Source organism: Nomascus leucogenys, chromosome 11, assembly GCF_006542625.1.
Source record: "Nomascus leucogenys isolate Asia chromosome 11, Asia_NLE_v1, whole genome shotgun sequence".
Lineage (NCBI taxonomy): Eukaryota > Metazoa > Chordata > Mammalia > Primates > Hylobatidae > Nomascus > Nomascus leucogenys.
Window position 1 is genome coordinate 23,761,663 of NC_044391.1, and position 18,230 is coordinate 23,779,892.

The 18,230-nt window shown below is 34.9% G+C and overlaps 1 protein-coding gene across 2 annotated transcripts in view; it reads left to right on the top strand.

Annotated features, from left to right (window-relative positions):
* Window positions 1-18,230, top strand: part of VPS50 (VPS50 subunit of EARP/GARPII complex) — a 131,250-nt gene that overhangs the window by 28,238 nt on the left and 84,782 nt on the right. For both annotated transcript variants that reach the window (XM_030822092.1, XM_030822093.1), the window contains 3 exons: window positions 11,710-11,752; window positions 13,103-13,201; window positions 16,547-16,687. In XM_030822092.1, coding sequence (XP_030677952.1) covers window positions 11,710-11,752; window positions 13,103-13,201; window positions 16,547-16,687 — 283 coding nt within the window. The remainder of the gene's footprint in view (window positions 1-11,709; window positions 11,753-13,102; window positions 13,202-16,546; window positions 16,688-18,230) is intronic.

The window sequence follows — 18,230 nt, forward strand, 5'->3', positions numbered from 1 at the left end:
AAGTAAAATAGTGTGCTTGCCAAACAAATCCAGTTTCAAATGAAATTCATACCCATCCCAGATTGCATCCCCTTTGTCTCTCCTGTATGGAAATTCTGGCATTCAGTGAGCATGACTCACTGTTGTTGTAGATGTTGATTGCTAGTACCTGAAAACTAAAAGAATTATAATAGAGCAAAACATTAATATAAGTTTGTATTAATTTTAAAAAAATTATCTCATATTACAAGTCTTTGCTGGTTATAGGCTAAGGGCTAGATATTTTCCTCCCAGACATGCTATTTAAGTCTCTATGGTTTTTTTTTTCTTTAAAATGTGCAGATTGAAGTTACACGTTTTTTTGTTTGTTTGTTTTTTATTTTAAAGATGGAGTCTCACTCTGTCACCCAGGCTGGAGTGCAGTGGCGTGATCTTGGCTCACTGCAACCTATGCCTCCTGGGTTCAAGTGATTCTCCTACCTCATTCTCCTGAATAGCTGGGATTACAGGTGCACGCCACCACGCCCGGCTAATTTTTGTATTTTTAGTAGAGATGGGGTTTTGCCGTGTCAGCCAGGCTGGTCTCTAACTCCACCGTGCCCAGCTTGAAGTTAACACGTTTTTTAATTTGGTTAGGATATAAATTGAGTAGTACCAGTGATACTTTCATTTTGTCCATTTTGAGGTGATTAACTGTCATTAGTAGAAACTTGACGATGTCATTTACACTTATTAGGTTAAGTAAATAGAGAATTAGTTTTAGTATGTTGAATGTATTTAGAGATTTCCAACAAGCCATTCTGGGTCCTGAAAAAGCAAATCTATTTGAACCAAAGCATCCATTTAGTTCATTTTGTAGTGATAAATCTGTTATATAGTAACAGCTTGTTTATTGGGTGAAAATAATTCAGGCAGTTTACAGAGTGTTTATGCCAGGTACTTTGCTTTGAAATTGTCAGCATGGTGATAAACCACATACAGTGTAATCAGTATAATCCCTGGTTTCATAAAGAACATAATCTATCAAGAAGGACTTATATTAAAGTAGGCACCCATAGAATTAGGCTATAGAGAGAAGGAAGTTGTGCATACAGTAGAAGCATTCGGATCTAACTCTCCTTCCGGGATCAAGACTAAGGAGGACCTGAATGAGGAGCAGGAAGACTTAAGGTAGGCCAGGACATGAGGGTTGTGAATAGGAAACTGTCTACACCAGAAATGAAATCTTTGTTGCAGAGATACCAAGCAAAATGAAGACTGAAAATATGTATCTATTGGATTTATAGCAACAAAGAAGTTATGGTTGACCTTTTGGGGACAGATTTGGTGGGAGTTGGTTGAACTATCAAGTGTAAGGTGAGGAAATTTTGTGATGAGGACAGATATAGAATTAAGAAGAGGAAACCTCAATATTTGAAAATTGGTAGGAGAGAGTGAGAAGCTGAAAATAAAATAGCATAATAATATACTAAGGCTTTGCAGGGATTATAGCAGAGATTGACTTTGAAAAGGTCACTGTCTATTATAATAGGAAAGAATGAGCATGGAATTGGGTGGCAGGAAATTGAGGGAGCAGGTGATGTGTTGAAACTTTTATATAATTAAAAATCTATTTTAGCTATGCTAAAGTAAATGTCTTACATGATGAGTGTTAACTGTAAAAAATGTCTTTGAAAGAAATTCTTATTTGGGCTTTTAAAAATTGATATCAAGTGGCTTCTGAGCACTTTTTAAATTAATGGATATACTGATATGTGGAGGAGGTGTGGCTACAGTTATCGAATGAGGTTAAGAGGTTGAAATGGAAAAGGTTTAAATTAACAGTTATTTTAGGTAATACAGTGTATAAGAAGCATGCTATGTTTAGATATGTGAGTCATGCATGTGATAATAAGAAAAATTGGTATTATTCTCTGCAAATAGGTAAAAAACATCACACATACATTCAGATATCCCAAGGAATTCTTTGTAATGGGGTTTTACTTTAGGTATCTTAGGAAAACTTAGATAAAGTTGTGTTTTTAACTTGGTGATTTAGTGACAGTGTCAGGTTGACTCAGAGAGCAGGGCTATCAGTTGGAGCTGTCTGGTGGTGATGATACCCCCTCCGCTAGCGTTTCTTCTCCACCCCATACCAGCACAGTATCCTTTGCCAGCCACCATTCACCTGCCTAACACCATTCCCTCTTTCCCTTCACCTGTTGTTTCACTCTTTTGTTTATATGGGAGAACATAATAAGTTTGTTCACTTCTTTTGTAGATGATATAATGTGGGATATAAGGATAGAGTTAATTGACATGTGGGTCACGTTGAGAACACAAAGATAAAAGACATTGTTATTCTAACATTCTTTTATTTTTGTCTGTGTAAATTAGATACACCTCTTTTTTTTTTCTTTTTTTTGTTCTGTGCATTTTTCTTTCTTTCGCTATGTTTCCTGTGGTCTTCCCAGTACAGTGTTGCACCTGTTCTTGAGCTCTCTAGTTGGGCCTACTCATACAGGATTCATCCACACTTTTAAAATGTATTTAATTGACTTGGGCTTGTGGAACTTAGCCAAAGGCAAGATTTAATCTTTGCTTGGACATGAGTGAATTAGAGTGAATACGCATTTTACATTCTAGTAATCTTGGGAACAGTAATTAACTTCCAACTGAATTTATATATTTTCAATTTTAAAAACATTTATATCTATTCTAATTCTTGTTGATGACTAGAGAATCATAAATATTTTCCTTTTAGAAATGATTTTTGAGAGAATCACCCCATAATATAGTACATTTCTGAATTCTGATGTGATTTTTAAAAAATATTTTAAGCAAGTTTATATGCACAGTATACCTACTTGTCTACTTGTTAATTTTTTCTTGGCAGATTATGTGTTCCTCTTTTCTTTCCTAGTCACATCACTCCTTTATTGGAAATAAGGTTTTTGTTTTTGGTAGAGTGCCAACTCTCTAAGGAGAGTTACTTGGAGTAGCTGAGATGGAAAAACTAAGGGCTGACTCTTATGATTCTGAAAATAGGAAAAACAATTTACATATTTGCTTCTGCATAGAGAAATACTGACTCTATATCTTGTAAGTCTCAGATTATATGACTAGGTAGTTTAATACATGAAATGCCAAGTAGAATCGGCTCTCTGTATCCATGTGTTCTGTATCTCTGGATTCAACCAGCCGAAAATGGAAAATATTTGGAAACAGCAACAATAATAACAATACAACACAAAAATCACAATGCAATCATAAAAATAATAAAAATAAAAAATAATACAATATAACTGTTTACATACATTTGCATTGTATTAGACATTATAAGTAATCAAGATGATTTGAAGTATAAGGACGATGCGGATAGGTTATATGCAAGTACTGTGCCATTTTATGTAAAGAACTTGAGCATCCATGGATTTTGACGTCTATGGAGGGTCTCAGAATAATCCCCCACATAGACTGAGGAATGACTGTCATATAGTGATGCACCCAGTTGGTTGAAAAATGAAAGAGAACTGGCACTTCCTCTGCACCTTGTGTCTTCCTTGAGAGGTGCCATGTTTCAGCATCTTTAATAAAAGATACAGTAATCCCAGTTTTGTTCACTTTTATAACTGAGAGAACATTTTTACATTGTTTGATATTTCCTGAGTTGATCGACAGAGAGTCATATAGTTGGGATTTATTGAGAATAAGAATCAGAATGTGTTTATGCTAAAGTGCATCTGTGAATGAAGCACTTAATTTCTTTTTCACTTGAAATTTGTCTCAATTTGTTTCAAGGAAAGTTATTTTTAAAAGTCAAAACTGCTTTATTATTGTATTTCATTTGAAAGAAACTACTTGAGGGAGCCTGATAGCTTTTGTATTATGCACTGTAAAGTGTGTGTACTACTGAACTCGTTTGTTGAGTACTGTACTTTAATGTAAACAGATGTATTAAATGTCTCATAATCTTTCAAGAATTCCTTCATTTTTTTCTCAGAATATGATCTTGGTAGTTGAGAGAAAATTGTAGGTTTTAGAATGTCTTTACGTCATATGGCAAATGAACATAGCTTACAAATATAGTAATACTGGGAACTTTTCTTCCCCTATTGCATTTAATTTCTTTATAGCAAGATGTGCCTGCTTTCTTCCTCTAAGGTCAGGGACATAAGGAGCCCTGCCTTGAGTAATGTTTGAACATTGATTGTTTCTGCTAGGTTGCCAGGCCTTCTAGCTTGATCCATTGTCTAGATCCTGAGTGCTTGTTGGTTGGTCAGCTTGGACCAAGTTTTGATAACACCTGCACTCCTTATCTTCTATTTTAACTTGTTTTTCTCTGCCTCCCTCTGCCATGCTGTGCTGTTTTAAATAATGTAAAATAATAGTTTCACATGGCAAAAATCCTAATAAACAAGAGGGTTTTAAATAAAAAGCAGTTTTCTTTCTGTCCCATTCACCCTTCCCTTTCTTTCCTAATCCCTGGAGTAAACCACTTATACAGCTTACTAATGTTTAAAAAATAATTAAAGAAATATGTACTTTATATATATATATATATATATACACACACACAGACACATATACACACATATATCTCTTTCCTGTTTTAACTTTTATCAGTTCACCAGCTAAAAGTTCTGCTGAACTCTAGCATGGGCTTGGCAAACTGTCTTTAAAGGGCCTGATAGTAAATATTTTAGGTTTTCCATGCCATATGTCTCTGTTGCAACTATTCAACTCTGCCTTTGTAGTCTGAAAGTAGCTGTAGACGAAAAGTAAACACAGGGATGTGGCTATGTTCTAGTAAGACTTTATTTAGAAACACAGACTGCCAGCTGGATTTGGCCTGTGGGCTCCGATCTCTGATCTAGAATTACAGTTAATAAAGTTGGAGATGTTTTGAACATATTAGTATTGGACTCTGAGCTTTGTGGTGATAGATTAGGTCAGGGATTTCTTTCTTTCTTTTTTTGGAGACAGAGTCTCACTGTGTCACCCAGGCTGGAGTGCAGTGGTACAATCTCGGCTCACTGCAACCTCTGCCTCCCTGGTTCAAGTGATTCTCCTGCCTCAGCCTCCTGAGTAGGTGGGACCACAGGTGTGCGCCACCATGCCCAGCTATTTTTTTTCTGTTTTTAGTAGAGATGGGGTTTCATCATGTTAGCCAGGCTGGTCTCGAACTCCTGACCTCAGATGATCCACCCGCCTCAGCCTCCCAAAGTGCTGGGATTACAAGCGTGAGCCACTGCGCCTGGGCAAGGTCAGGGATTTATTAACAGAGTTAAGTGAAGTTAAGTGAAGACAGAGATCTAGTTAGATCCAAAGTGATCTTAGGAGTTCTGTTATAGCCTGGTTATATATGGTTTGAAGGATCACATAGACGCTTCATGGTACCTAAGAGTTGTTGGTTTAGCTTTAGAATATTGAAAAATCAGTTTCTCTGAGGTCTGCTGATAAATTCTCTGCTTCCTGTAAGTAGATTGAAAACCACTGGAATAGGCTCTGATTTAAACAGACTGGAACGTCAGTGTCTTAGGGCCATGGAGATACAGTATAAACTTGGAAGTACATTTACTTAAGCTCATTCTAAAAGTTTTAGAACTTTACTGAACCATTTACAAATTGGGCAATTGAGCAACTTGTCTTCAGCATATAATAAAATCATGAAACATTAGAGCTGGAAGCAACCCTTTCTATCTAGCCCACTTTTATATAGGAAACTGATGCCCAGAGATATTAAAGGACTTGACTTAAATCATATGGTTCATTAATAACAGACCAGGGAAAGATCATTAAGATATTATCGCTGTGCCATCTTGTCTTTCTGTACAGTCAGATTTGTTCAAAATCTTGATTTATATGCAACCTTTCTAGGACTCATTCTTGTGAGTGTATGTGTGTCCTAGATTAGTTGTTTAAAGAACACTATTAATTGGTTCTTTATGGATAAATTATTCCTAATATTTCCTGTAGTGATGGTAAAAACCCTTTGCAGAATTGTTTGATTCATTCCATTCAGCTTGCAGATCGCTTTTAAAGGCTTTTAGCCTTCCATCTTAGAACTGGTAATTTTTTGACCATAATGTTGCATTTATTTATCAAAATGTTTATGAATAGATCCTTTTAACATACTTCGATTAATTGATCAAAATGGATTGAATTCATGTTTCTAAATGATGGCTAAGAGCTTCTTTAAAAGCTGTACAGTTAATGTCCACTGTAATTTAATCACATAATTTTATAGATGTATTTTTAATTAGTAGTAAATTGTTGTCAGATTGCAGTTGTACATTTTGAAAGCATTTTTAATGAAACCAAATTTTTGATTTATAGATTTTTATGTTTGTAATCTTCCATATGCTGTTTACCTTACGACATTTGCATTAAATCTTAATAAATAGGATATAGAATTATTTACCTTTAACAACAGCCATAAAAACATCTAGGTTTATTATAATTTCATAAACCAACACTAAAGCCCATTTGTTTTGATGGAGAAGCTGAAGAAATCATTGCTTTCACTTGTGAATGAATCCAGATATATTTCTTTTTCCTCCACACTCAAAATATTCCCTAAAGGAATATGTTTACCAGTTCTGAATTACCCATTATTCCACTTGTCCTTGCCTCTCTGCTTCTGTTACTCTAGGATCAGCCTTGGGTGAAATTTTGAACTCCATATGATAGTGGAACTGTCTTTAACTCTTACTCATCTCTCTTTTCTTGCTAAGGCTCCTGCAGACCCAGAGTTCAGTGTGGTTCTTTTTCTTCTAAAACATTCTCTTCCCTTTCCTTCTATCTCCGTAGTTTTATTTATTGAGGTAGAGAATAGGGGCTAATGGAATGATGGCAAAATGTTACCATTTTTCTTTGAATTACAAATTTGACTTAGAATATTTATTACCTGCTCTGAGTTAGGTAGTAAATTTAGTTCTGGGGAGTCACTGGTGAGTAAGCCACAGTGCCTTAAACACTTGTGCCTTGGAGATAGAGCCACAGGTATTCCTTACTGTAATACAGGATGCTGTAAACAGAGTATTATGAAGGTTGTAGGGGTAGTTACTTAGCAGGGAAGGACTTCCCAGAGAATATGGTATTCGAATAAAGCCTGGAAAGATAGATGGATGTTTGTGAGTGAGAAAGGAAGAAGGGATATTCAAGTTACTGTGAGCACTAGTACAAGAACTGAGGGTGTGAAAGTCTGGAGTTTGGTTCAGGTGCTGTGCACAGTACATATGTCTAAAATATAGGCATTGAGAAGTCAATGCGAAGTTATTTTTTTCATGTCAGATTGTTAAAGGTCTTACATGCCATACTAATTTGGGGCTTTTCTCGTTAGTTTAATAGGGAGCCACCAAAAGATTTAAAGCAGGAGATTAATGTGGTTTTATTTTTGCTTTACTTAAGAGCTGCACTCAGATGTCTTTAGGGACCAGGTAGGTCATATAAATGTGAGGCTGCCAGATGTGAGACTACAGGAAATGGTAGAGCCCACAGGACTAGATAGCATTTGCCTTGCATAAAGCCTTTTGACAACACTGTGTCTGCCAAATCATATAGAATATTGACCAGATCCAGTGTGAAGTTAGACCCCTGCTCAGAGCTATTTTTGACAGCTTTTTGAAGGATGTTGTACAATGTTTGGTTGATGGTGTTTGTCAAATAAATGGATAGATTGATTAAAATAGGTGTGTTGCATGTGCAGATTCGTTAGGAAGCTATTTTTTTATTTTATTTTATTATTATACTTTAAGTTTCAGGGTACATGTGCACAATGTGCAGGTTTGTTACATATGTATACATGTGCCATGTTGGTGTGCTGCACCCATTAACTCGTCATTTAGCATTAGGTATATCTCCTCATGCTGTCCCTCCCCCCTCCCCCCACCCCACAACAGTCCCCGGAGTATGATGTTCCCCTTCCTGTGTCCATGTGTTCTCATTGTTCAGTTCCCACCTATGAGTGAGAACATGCGGTGTTTGGTTTTTTGTCCTTGCGATAGTTGACTGAGAATGATGATTTCCAGTTTCATCTGTGTCCCTACAAAGGACATGAACTCATCATTTTTTATGGCTGCATAGTATTCCATGGTGTATATATGTGCCACATTTTCTTAATCCAGTCTGTCATTGTTGGACATTTGGGTTGGTTCCAAGTCTTTGCTATTGTGAATAGTGCTGCAGTAAACATACGTGTGCATGTGTCTTTATAGCAGCATGATTTATAGTCCTTTGGGTATATACCCAATAATGGGATGGCTGGGTCAAATGGTATTTCTAGTTCTAGATCCCTGAGGAATCGCCACACTGACTTCTACAATGGTTGAACTAGTTTACAGTCCCACCAACAGTGTAAAAGTATTCCTATTTCTGCACATCCTCTCCAGCACCTGTTGTTTCCTGACTTTTTAATGATGGCCATTCTAACTGGTGTGAGATGGTATCTTATTGTGGTTTTGATTTGCATTTCTCTGATGGCCAGTGATGATGAGCATTTTTTCATGTGTCTTTTGGCTGCATAAATGTCTTCTTTTGAGAAGTGTCTGTTCATGTCCTTCACCCACTTTTTGATGGGGTTGTTTGTTTTTTTCTTGTAAATTTGTTTGAGTTCATTGTAGATTCTGGATATTAGGCATTACCATTCAGGACATAGGCATGGGCAAGGACTTCATGTCTAAAACACCAAAAGCAATGGCAACAAAAGCCAAAATTGACAAATGGGATCTAATTAAACTAAAGAGCTTCTGCACAGCAAAAGAAACTACCATCAGAGTGAACAGGCAACCTACAAAATGGGAGAAAATTTTCACAACCTGCTCATCTGACAAAGGGCTATTTTTTTTTTCATTATTTTAAGTTCCGGGTACATGCGCAGGATGTGCATGTCTGTTACACAGGTAAATGAGTGCCATGATGGTTTGCTGCACCTATCAACCTGTCACCTAGGTATTAAATCTGGCATGCATTAGCTATTTTTCCTGATGCTCTTCTTCCCACCCGTCCCCTGATAGGCCCCACTGTGTTTTTCCCCTCCCTGTGTCCATGTGTTCTCATTGTTCAGCTCCCACTTATAAGTTAGAACACGTGGTGTTTGGTTTTCTATTCCTGTATGAGTTTGCTGGAGATGATGGATTCCAGCTTCATCCATGTCCCTGCAATGGACATGATCTGATTCCTTTTTATGACTGCATAGTATCCCATGGTGTATATGTACCACATTTTCTTTATCCAGTCTGTCATTGATGGCCATTTGGGTTGACTCATTTCTTTGCTATTCACATGTCTTTGCTATTCACATGTCTTTGTTATCGTGAATAGTGCTGCAGTGAGCATACACGTGCATGTATTTTTGTAACAGAATGATTTATATTCCCTAAGCAAAAGGTGATAATGCTTGAATTAGGACATAGAATTGAGAAAAGATAAGCACAGGTGGATATGGGAAATACTGAAATGAAATGGTAGAATCATCAGGATTTGATTACCAATTACATATAGAGAGGGAAGAATGCAAGATGACGCTGACATTTTCAGCTTTGTTTGAATAGGTGGTGATGCTGTGAATCGAGACAGAGAACATGGGAGAAGGAACAGCTCTGAGGGAGAGAAGATACTGATTTATTTTGTTTTGCTTTTCTTGGGATTGGGTGAGGATTTATTTAATTCTTTGAAAGTGTTAAGACACTACCATAGCTATCCTTTTGGGGGAATTATTTTGGGGACGATAGTTTTCATTCTTCATTCACTTATTTATCCGTTCATTATTTTTTTGGCAGGAATTGTCCTAGAATTATTTTTTTAAGGAAATTTCAGTCCTACCTGCAAGTATTCCGTTAATCTATGTCTGAGGATTTGGCTATATTTCAGGCACAAATCGTGGTTAGAGATTTTAATTTTTCTAATAAGGTATCAGTCCTACACTGTTAATTGTCAAAGGATATAGTTTTGCTCACTTCCAGTTTTTACTAGAGAATATACTCTCCAGTCCTCAACTTCAATTCAAAGTATGCTTATGATAAGTACTATTTGCAGAAAATGATCTAATTCCTCTAGATGTTTGGACATTTATCACTGAGAGCATCAAAAACTGTGTGCTTGTATTACATTGGTTTTACTTTTCTGACAGATTACTGTCTATATCTATCTATATCTCACTCTGGTATTATCTCTGTAGCTTGCCTTGAAAGGCTCTATAAGAAGCAAATGCAAGGAACCCATTATTGTATGTATTGTAAGGATATTGTCAAGGGTGTTGTGCCTTTGGAGATCAAGACACTGGCAAAATTTTCTCTCAGAACTCAATGCAAGCAAAAGTGATTTTTTATATTTTTGTTTTGATTTATTTTTCCCCTTTGAGCTACTGGTATGTTCTTCTGTTATAGACCCTGGATTAAGTACTATGGCCCTGCCTATTTGCTTTGGCTGCTAGGAATTTGAGAGTCAAGTTTATTATCAGTAGATAGCAATTTTAAATACCTTTGATTTTGGTGTGCCAAACGTCTTTCACTTGTTCGGACTATTTTAAGAACAATTAGGTTTTATTCTTGTTAAAATATGTTCTCTGTGATTGCATTTATTTTGTTAGATATCACATCCTTTTTAGTAGTGAGATATAATAATTCAAATAATGTTAGTTCTATTGATTTTTGTTTTTACTAACCTTGTAAGAATTAAAGGGGGAAAAAAATCCAGATTCAATCACATGTCCTAAGTGTATGAGTATAACTCAGTAAGCTTTTATAAAGTAAACATAGTTATGTAATTACCACCTAGAAGTAGAAACAGTTTCTGACACCCCACAAACTTCTCGCATATCTCATCCCTGTCATTCTTCTAAGGTAAGCACTGTTCTGGCTTCTGTCACCAAAATTAGTTTTGCTTGTTTAGAACTTTAAATAAATGGAAGCATACAGTATATACCATTTTTTACTGACTTCTTTTGCCAAACATGTTTTTGGGGTTCACATAAATTTTAATTGCTATAGGATTTTCTTGTATGAATATATCACATTTTGCTTATCTAATTATTCTAGACAATTGTGTTGCCTCAGGTTTTTGCCTATTAAAAATAATGCTGCAAGGATTCTGTGTGCTTTTCTGTTTGGTATGTATCCAGGACTAGACCTGCTGGGAGGTAGAGTGTGTGTTGTTTCAGTAGATATTAGGGTTTTCCAAGAGGTTATATCAGTTTCCCCTTCCTCTAGCATCAAATGAGTGGTTCTGTTTGCTCAACGTCCTTGCCAACATTTGGTGTGTCATTTTTAATATTTTAAAAATATTTTTAGCCATTCTTTTCATTTGTTATAGTGTTTTTATAGTATTAATTTGCATTTCCTGAATGACCAATACACTTGAAACAGATAGAATAAAAATAAAGGGTAAAAGTCTTCAGATCACTGAGAAAGAGGATATTCAATTGGCTGTTAAACACACAAACATTGTTTATATAGACACACTTTATGTAAAAGTTATCAATTTTAATTCTTCAGTTTTTTTTTATTTTTATCTGTAGATTCTTTCTTTCTACTCACACAATCCTGTTGCTGCTGGTAATGACTCTTATTCCCTTCTAGAACTTTTTCTTATTGCATTATCTATATGTAGAATTCAGCAGCATGTCTTATGGTCTATACTCTTAAATCTTTGAATTTACGGATTAATTATTCAGTTAGTATGTATTTATTTAGCACTTAGTTTGTCTCAGAAATAGAAAAAAACTCTTTTTTTTTTTTTTTTTTTTAATAGTGAACTGAATTCAAAGCTGCAAGATACTTTGGAACAGATTGAGGTAAGAAGGATTATATCCTAACCTTAATGACTTTTTCTTTTCAGAAGTTTTTGAATAGCCTAGGTGCAACATTGTGTTTTGGCTTTTATCTTATTACCAATGTCTCTAGATCACTGAATTTCTTGATTTTCATTTGGAATATCTATTTATGGTCAAGTTAGTGTAAAAATTTACTTGTAAATTATGGGATCTCAAAACAGCATTTGAAAATATTGCCATTTCCAAGAAAAATTTCCAAACTATTAGTCATAGGTGTGTTCTCATATAAATTATATAATAGCCAAAATACTTTCTATGTATTGATTATATTTTAATTATCAGTTACTTTATTGTTTTAGTGAGTTAATTTACTTGTAAGTAATTATTGGCTGATGAAAACCCTCCAAAATTCCTAAACCTCATAATTATACTCATATAGTTCATCAAAAATGTAGAAACTAAAAAGGAAGAGATATGTAATTGTGAGCATGAAGCATGTTTTTATTCAAAATTCATCTCTTTCCTTGACAGTCTTTGCAAAGGAGGGTATTCATTTTAATAAATAAGAATTATTTGGTTTCTTCTAGTCTTTTATTGTTTTCCTGATAAGAGTATTTATAAAAGTTGAGATTGGACTTTCAAATTACCTTTTGAGAAAGTAATTTTTGACCACAAATGCAACTATTTGCTATTAAATAATTGTGAGAATGACAGTTTATTTGATAGTCACAGAAACAACTGCTTTGAGTGGCTTAAGTTAACAATTCCCTGAATATTTTAATGAAGGCTTTCTTTTGAGAGCTCAGTATTTCTTCACTCTTAATAGATATTATTCTGTATTTATATTAAAAACTCTTATTTCAAAGTAAAATCATTGAGATAGAAATCCATAAAGCATAGTAATTTAGATATAAGAGCTTAAACCTTGAGGAATATACTTTTAAATTCAATGTAGTTTTGTTGAGAATTCCTTTTCGTTGATTAGAGAAAGATTGTTTTATTGTTCTCCAGTAGTCCCACAAATTCAGTTTATATAAGATTTTAGCAGATGCTTGAGGAAACATTAAGTAGTAGTAAGAGTAAGATTCATTACAAAACTATTATTTAGTTTCCTGTAAAACACTAGGTATGGGTTTTAAGGCATAGAAATTCACATGTTAATATCTTGGTAAACTTGATTATAGTTGCTAATACATTTACAATTGCAATTTATAACTTTATTTAAATTTGTTTTTGACTTCTAAATCTGGTATGATAGTAAGTGTGTTTAAATGTTAACTGAAAGTGAGAAATTAGTCTTAATGTTTTCTTCTCATTGCCTTGAAAACATAATTCCTTAATCATGTCTTGCTTCTTCTTTTAATTACATAGGAACAGCTGGACGTAGCTCTTTCCAAAATCTGCAAGAATTTTGACATTAACCATTATACCAAGGTTCAACAAGCTTATCGACTTCTTGGAAAAACACAGGTTTGTTTCAAAAGGATGTTTGGATTTTTCCTTAATCAGGAATTTGTTGTCCTTCATGATTAAGTCTGAATATTATTAATCTCATGTCCTTAAAAAGTTTTATTTAATGAAGTACATTTTTATTCTGAATTAACAGTGATAAAATGGTTGTTCTTATAGACTTAGAGGGTATATAATGTGGTTAAAACATTACAGTAGTTTGTTTTGAACTATGAAGTACTTGTCAGGTTTAATATTTTCACAATTTTGTGTAGATTTTCTAATAAGTATATTATAATTCAGTGGGAGACAACATGTAGCCTCTTTTAACTCAGCTCTTGGTTCTGAAACAGGACTTCCTAATTTGCAGCTTCACGTGTTGTTAGATAGGCCAGCACGACTCCCTCAGTCCATTTTATTTATCAGATATTTCAGAGGGTCCTTTTATCCCCAAAATGTCATAACTTCTCTCATAATATATGGCTTTTCATACTCTTACTGTTCAAGGACTTCCTTGAAAAATTTGAAACAGGTGCCATGGTTTTGAAAGTTAATTGTATCTTTTGTTTGTATAGGATTGTATGTTTACCTATACAGCATTTAATGTGATAGATGTAAATGTTTTCTTCCCTTAAATGGTCCCCTCTTTTAGAAGGAAGTTTAAGATTTTGCTAAACAATTTAAACTCTACATTTTGAAATCTGAATAAAGAAATTTTACTGTTTATTTTAATTTAATTTTCATGTCTTAAGCTCTACCCGAGAAAAAAATCTAAGAAGAAAGAACTTAGCAATTTTGAGAGATATGTTTAAACACCTTTGAAAATAGGATTATAACTTCTCATTTCCCTCATAAGATGAAGTCTTAAATTCCATAAATATTTTTGGTACCTCCTACGCGCATTGCTTCAGGTGTCTGGATATAGGCTTTTATGTGTCTTACCTTTTAGTGAAGGATACTGGCATACATCTTTTTATTACACTTCACTTTATTGTGCTTTTCAGATACTGTGTTATTTGCAAATTAAAGGTTTATGACAAACCTGCATCAAGCAAGTCTGTCAGTGCCATTTTTCCAACAGTATGCATGCACTTCATGTCTGTGTGTCAGATTTTCAGGATTCTTGCAGTATTTCCAACTTTTTCATCATTATTATATCTGGGATGGTGATCTGTGTTTAGTGAGCTTCATGTTATTATTGTAATTGTTCTGTGGTCCATGGACTGTGCCCATATAAAATGGAGAACTTAATTCACAAATGTGTGTTCTGACCGCTGTACCAACTGGCCATTCCCCCTTCTCTCTCTCTTTTCTGAGACACAGTAGTATTGAAAATAGGCCAATTAATAAACCAACAGTGGCTTCATGTCTCTCACTTTAAATCAGAAGTTAGAAATGATTAAGCTTAGTGAAGATGGCTATGCTAAAGGACAGATTTTCAGTTACACGGAACAGCCTTCTATTGGAAGAAGATGCCACCTAGGATTTTCAGAGGTACAGAGAATAAGTCAATGCCTGGCTTCAAAGCATCAAAGGACAGGTTGACTCTCTTATTAGGGGCTAAGGCATGTGGAGACTTTAAGTTGAAGCCAATGCCCATTTATGATTCTGAAAACCCTCGGACACTTAAGAATTATGCTAAATCTACTCTGCCTGTGTTCTATAAGTGGAGTAACAAAGCCTGGATGACAGCACATTGATTATAGCATGGCCTACTGAATGTGTTAAGCCCACTGTTGAGACCACCTGCTCAGAAAAATAAATGTCCCTTTCAAAATATTACTGTCCGTTGACAATGTACTTAGTCCCCCATGACTTTGATGGAGATATACAAGAAGATGAATGTTGTTTTCATGCCTGATAACAATCATTCTGTATCACATGGATCAAGGAGTAATTTTGGCTTTCAAGTCATACTACTTAAGAAATACATTTTATAAGGCTGTAGGTACCTTAGATAGTGATTATTCTGATGGATCTGGGGAGAGTAAATTGAAAACCTTCTGGATTTACCATATGCCATTAAGAACATTTGTGATTCCTCTGCTGGATTTCGGGAAAGTCAATTGAAAACCTCCCATAAAGGATTCACCATTCTAGGTGACATTAAGAACATTCGTGATTCATGAGAGGAAGTCAAAATAGCAACATTAGCAGGAGTTTGGAAGAAGTTGATTCCAACCTTCATGATGACTTTGAGGGGTTCAGAACTTCAGTGGAAGAAATCACTGCAGATGTGGTAGAAACAGCAACAGAAGTAGAATTAGAAGTGGAGCCTGAAGATGTGACTGAATTGCTACAATCTTATGATAAAACTTGAATGGATGTAGGAATTACTTCTTATGGATGAGCAAAGACGGTGGTTTCTTGAGATGGAATCTATTAGTGAAGATGCCATGAACATTGTTGAAATAACAAGAAATAATTTGGGATATTACATAAACTTAGTTGATAAAGCAGCAGCAGGGTCTGAGAGGATTGACTGTAGTTTTGAAAGAAGTTCTACTGTGGATAAAATGCTATCAAACAGCATCACATGCTACAGAGAAATATTTTGTGAAAAGAAGAGTCAACTAATGCAGGAAACTTTACTGTTGTCTTTTCAGAAATTGCCATAGCCACTTTAGCCTTTAGCAACCAGCACCCTGATCAGTCAGCAGCCATCAACATTGAGGCAAGACCGTCGACCAGAAAAAAGATCGACTCACTGAAGGCCCAGATGATTTTTAGCCTTTTTTTTAATTTTAGCAATTTTTTAAAATTAAGGTTTATATGTTGTTTTTTAAAGACATAATGCTATTACACACTTTAAATAGACTATAGTACAGTGTAAATGTAACTTTTATATGCACTGGGAAACCAAAAAATTTGCTTTGTGAGGTATGCCTGTAAATGAATATGATGTCAGGTAGTAACAAATGTTACAAAGAAATATAAATCAGAGTATGTGGATGCAGAGATAGAAAGTACTGATTCATATAGGCTAGTCATGGAAGGTTCCCTGAGAAGATTACCATTGAGAAGTGCACTGAATGATATAAAAGAAGGAATACATGCAGAATGATGCAGAGGGTAATTAGAGATATGGTTGCATACAACATATTTTAGAAAGAGCAAGATGAGTACCAGTTATAAAGAACAACAGAGCAGTGTTCATGAGTCGCATTTATTTTGAGTGCTCTGATAATCTGCTTATGTGAAGGGTTATTTGCAAATAATATACCCTACAGGTATAATTCTGGGAAAAATATTATCTTTGTGTTGTAACTATTATTTGAAAAGATGTTTCCCTGGGTTTTTTCAATTTGTTGAAATTTATTTATTTTAATAATGTGAAATTATGTTGTGCGTTTTTTCTTTCCACAGACAGCAATGGATCAACTTCATATGCACTTCACCCAAGCCATTCACAACACTGTGTTTCAAGTTGTTCTTGGTTATGTGGAACTATGTGCAGGAAACACAGACACAAAATTCCAAAAACTGCAATATAAGGATCTCTGTACAGTATGTAGTGACTTAATTACTATTCATATATCTCTCCTTTAGATTTTAAATTTATATTTCCTTTATCTTAGTACCTACCTATTTGAAGGTGCCACTAAAATAAAAATAAATCTTTGCCAAAAATTTTTTTTCTCCCAAGTTGTTCTTTTCCTCATAGAGAAATTGGAGGACTCAGTCACACAAATGGTAAAGATTACTGAGATTGGAGTATGATTGCTTCTCAATCGACTCTTTACCATTTCTTAGCTTCTTTTACCCATCTCTCTCAGGCTCCGAATTATCTCCTATGATTGCATCCAGTAGGCTTCTAAGCAACCATCATTGCTGGTTTTCTGTACAGACTTTCAACCAGTTTTTTCATGTGTACGAATGCTGCCTTTGTTAGCATTTGTAACTGGTTTTTTCTTTTTCTTTTTAAAGAAACATAGGTCTTTAGGTAGTATAACCTAACAGGTGAGAAGCAGACTGACTTGGCTTCTGTTTTAGAAGTAGGTCCTGCTGAGGAGTTGATGTAGAGTGTGAGGAAAAGAGAATGATGAATAATTGGGAGAATGGTAGTGCCATTTGCTTTTATAGGGAAGACTGGGAAGGAACAGGACTTCGGTAAATAATCATGAGCCCTGTTTGATATCTATTAAACATTCAAGTGGACTTGTTGAGGACGCAGTTGCATAGAATAACCTAGAGTGATAAGGGCTGAGTTTGTAAATTTAGGAGTCATCAGCATCTATTGTATTTAAAGCCCTGATACCAGGTAAGAAGATTGAGGTGAAAGGGTATAAATAAAGAAGACATGAGGGCCCTGGGTCTTGTGACATTCAGGGGTTAGACAGAGGAGTGAGACTAGTAGAGTCTTAGAGCAACTAGCTGGGTAGGAGGAAAACTAGGAGATGGTAGTGTCACAACAGCATGAAGAAGGAAGCCTTTCAAGAAGAATGGAACCTATGTCAGATGCTGCTGAGAGTCTGAATATGGTGATATTACAGGATTGACCACTTGATTTAACCATGTGGAGGTACTGTTTACCATGATTTCTTCCTTTAGCCTAAGAATGCACTATGTCTCTCACTGGGATATCCTTGAATTTAATGTCAAGTCAGGAAATTGTAACACTTCTAGTAAGTAGATATCTATTCTGTTTTGTAATTGTGTCCAGGAATTAGTGTAAAATTAAGTAATCTTCATCCTTCAGTGAATTTCTTTGTCAAACCTGCTGGTTATATGTCTGTTGGGTACTACAGAAATTTTCTTACCTGAGCTACAATAAGTATCCTGGAAGGGTGTGATTATATATGATGTATTAAAGATTAAGTTAATAATGACAGTGGATGTATGTTAATGCAGCTAAAAATATCCTTTTAAACTAATTGTAGAAACCATGAGGACTGTTTTACAGATTTTATGATTACTAACTTTAAGTGTGATGTAGTTGCATAATTTTGTCTTTAAATGTTCAGTTTTAGGTATAGCTATCATTTGGTAAATATTAATAATTTTGAAATGTTTTGTTTATTGTTATTTTTCTTATTCATATATGTTCTTA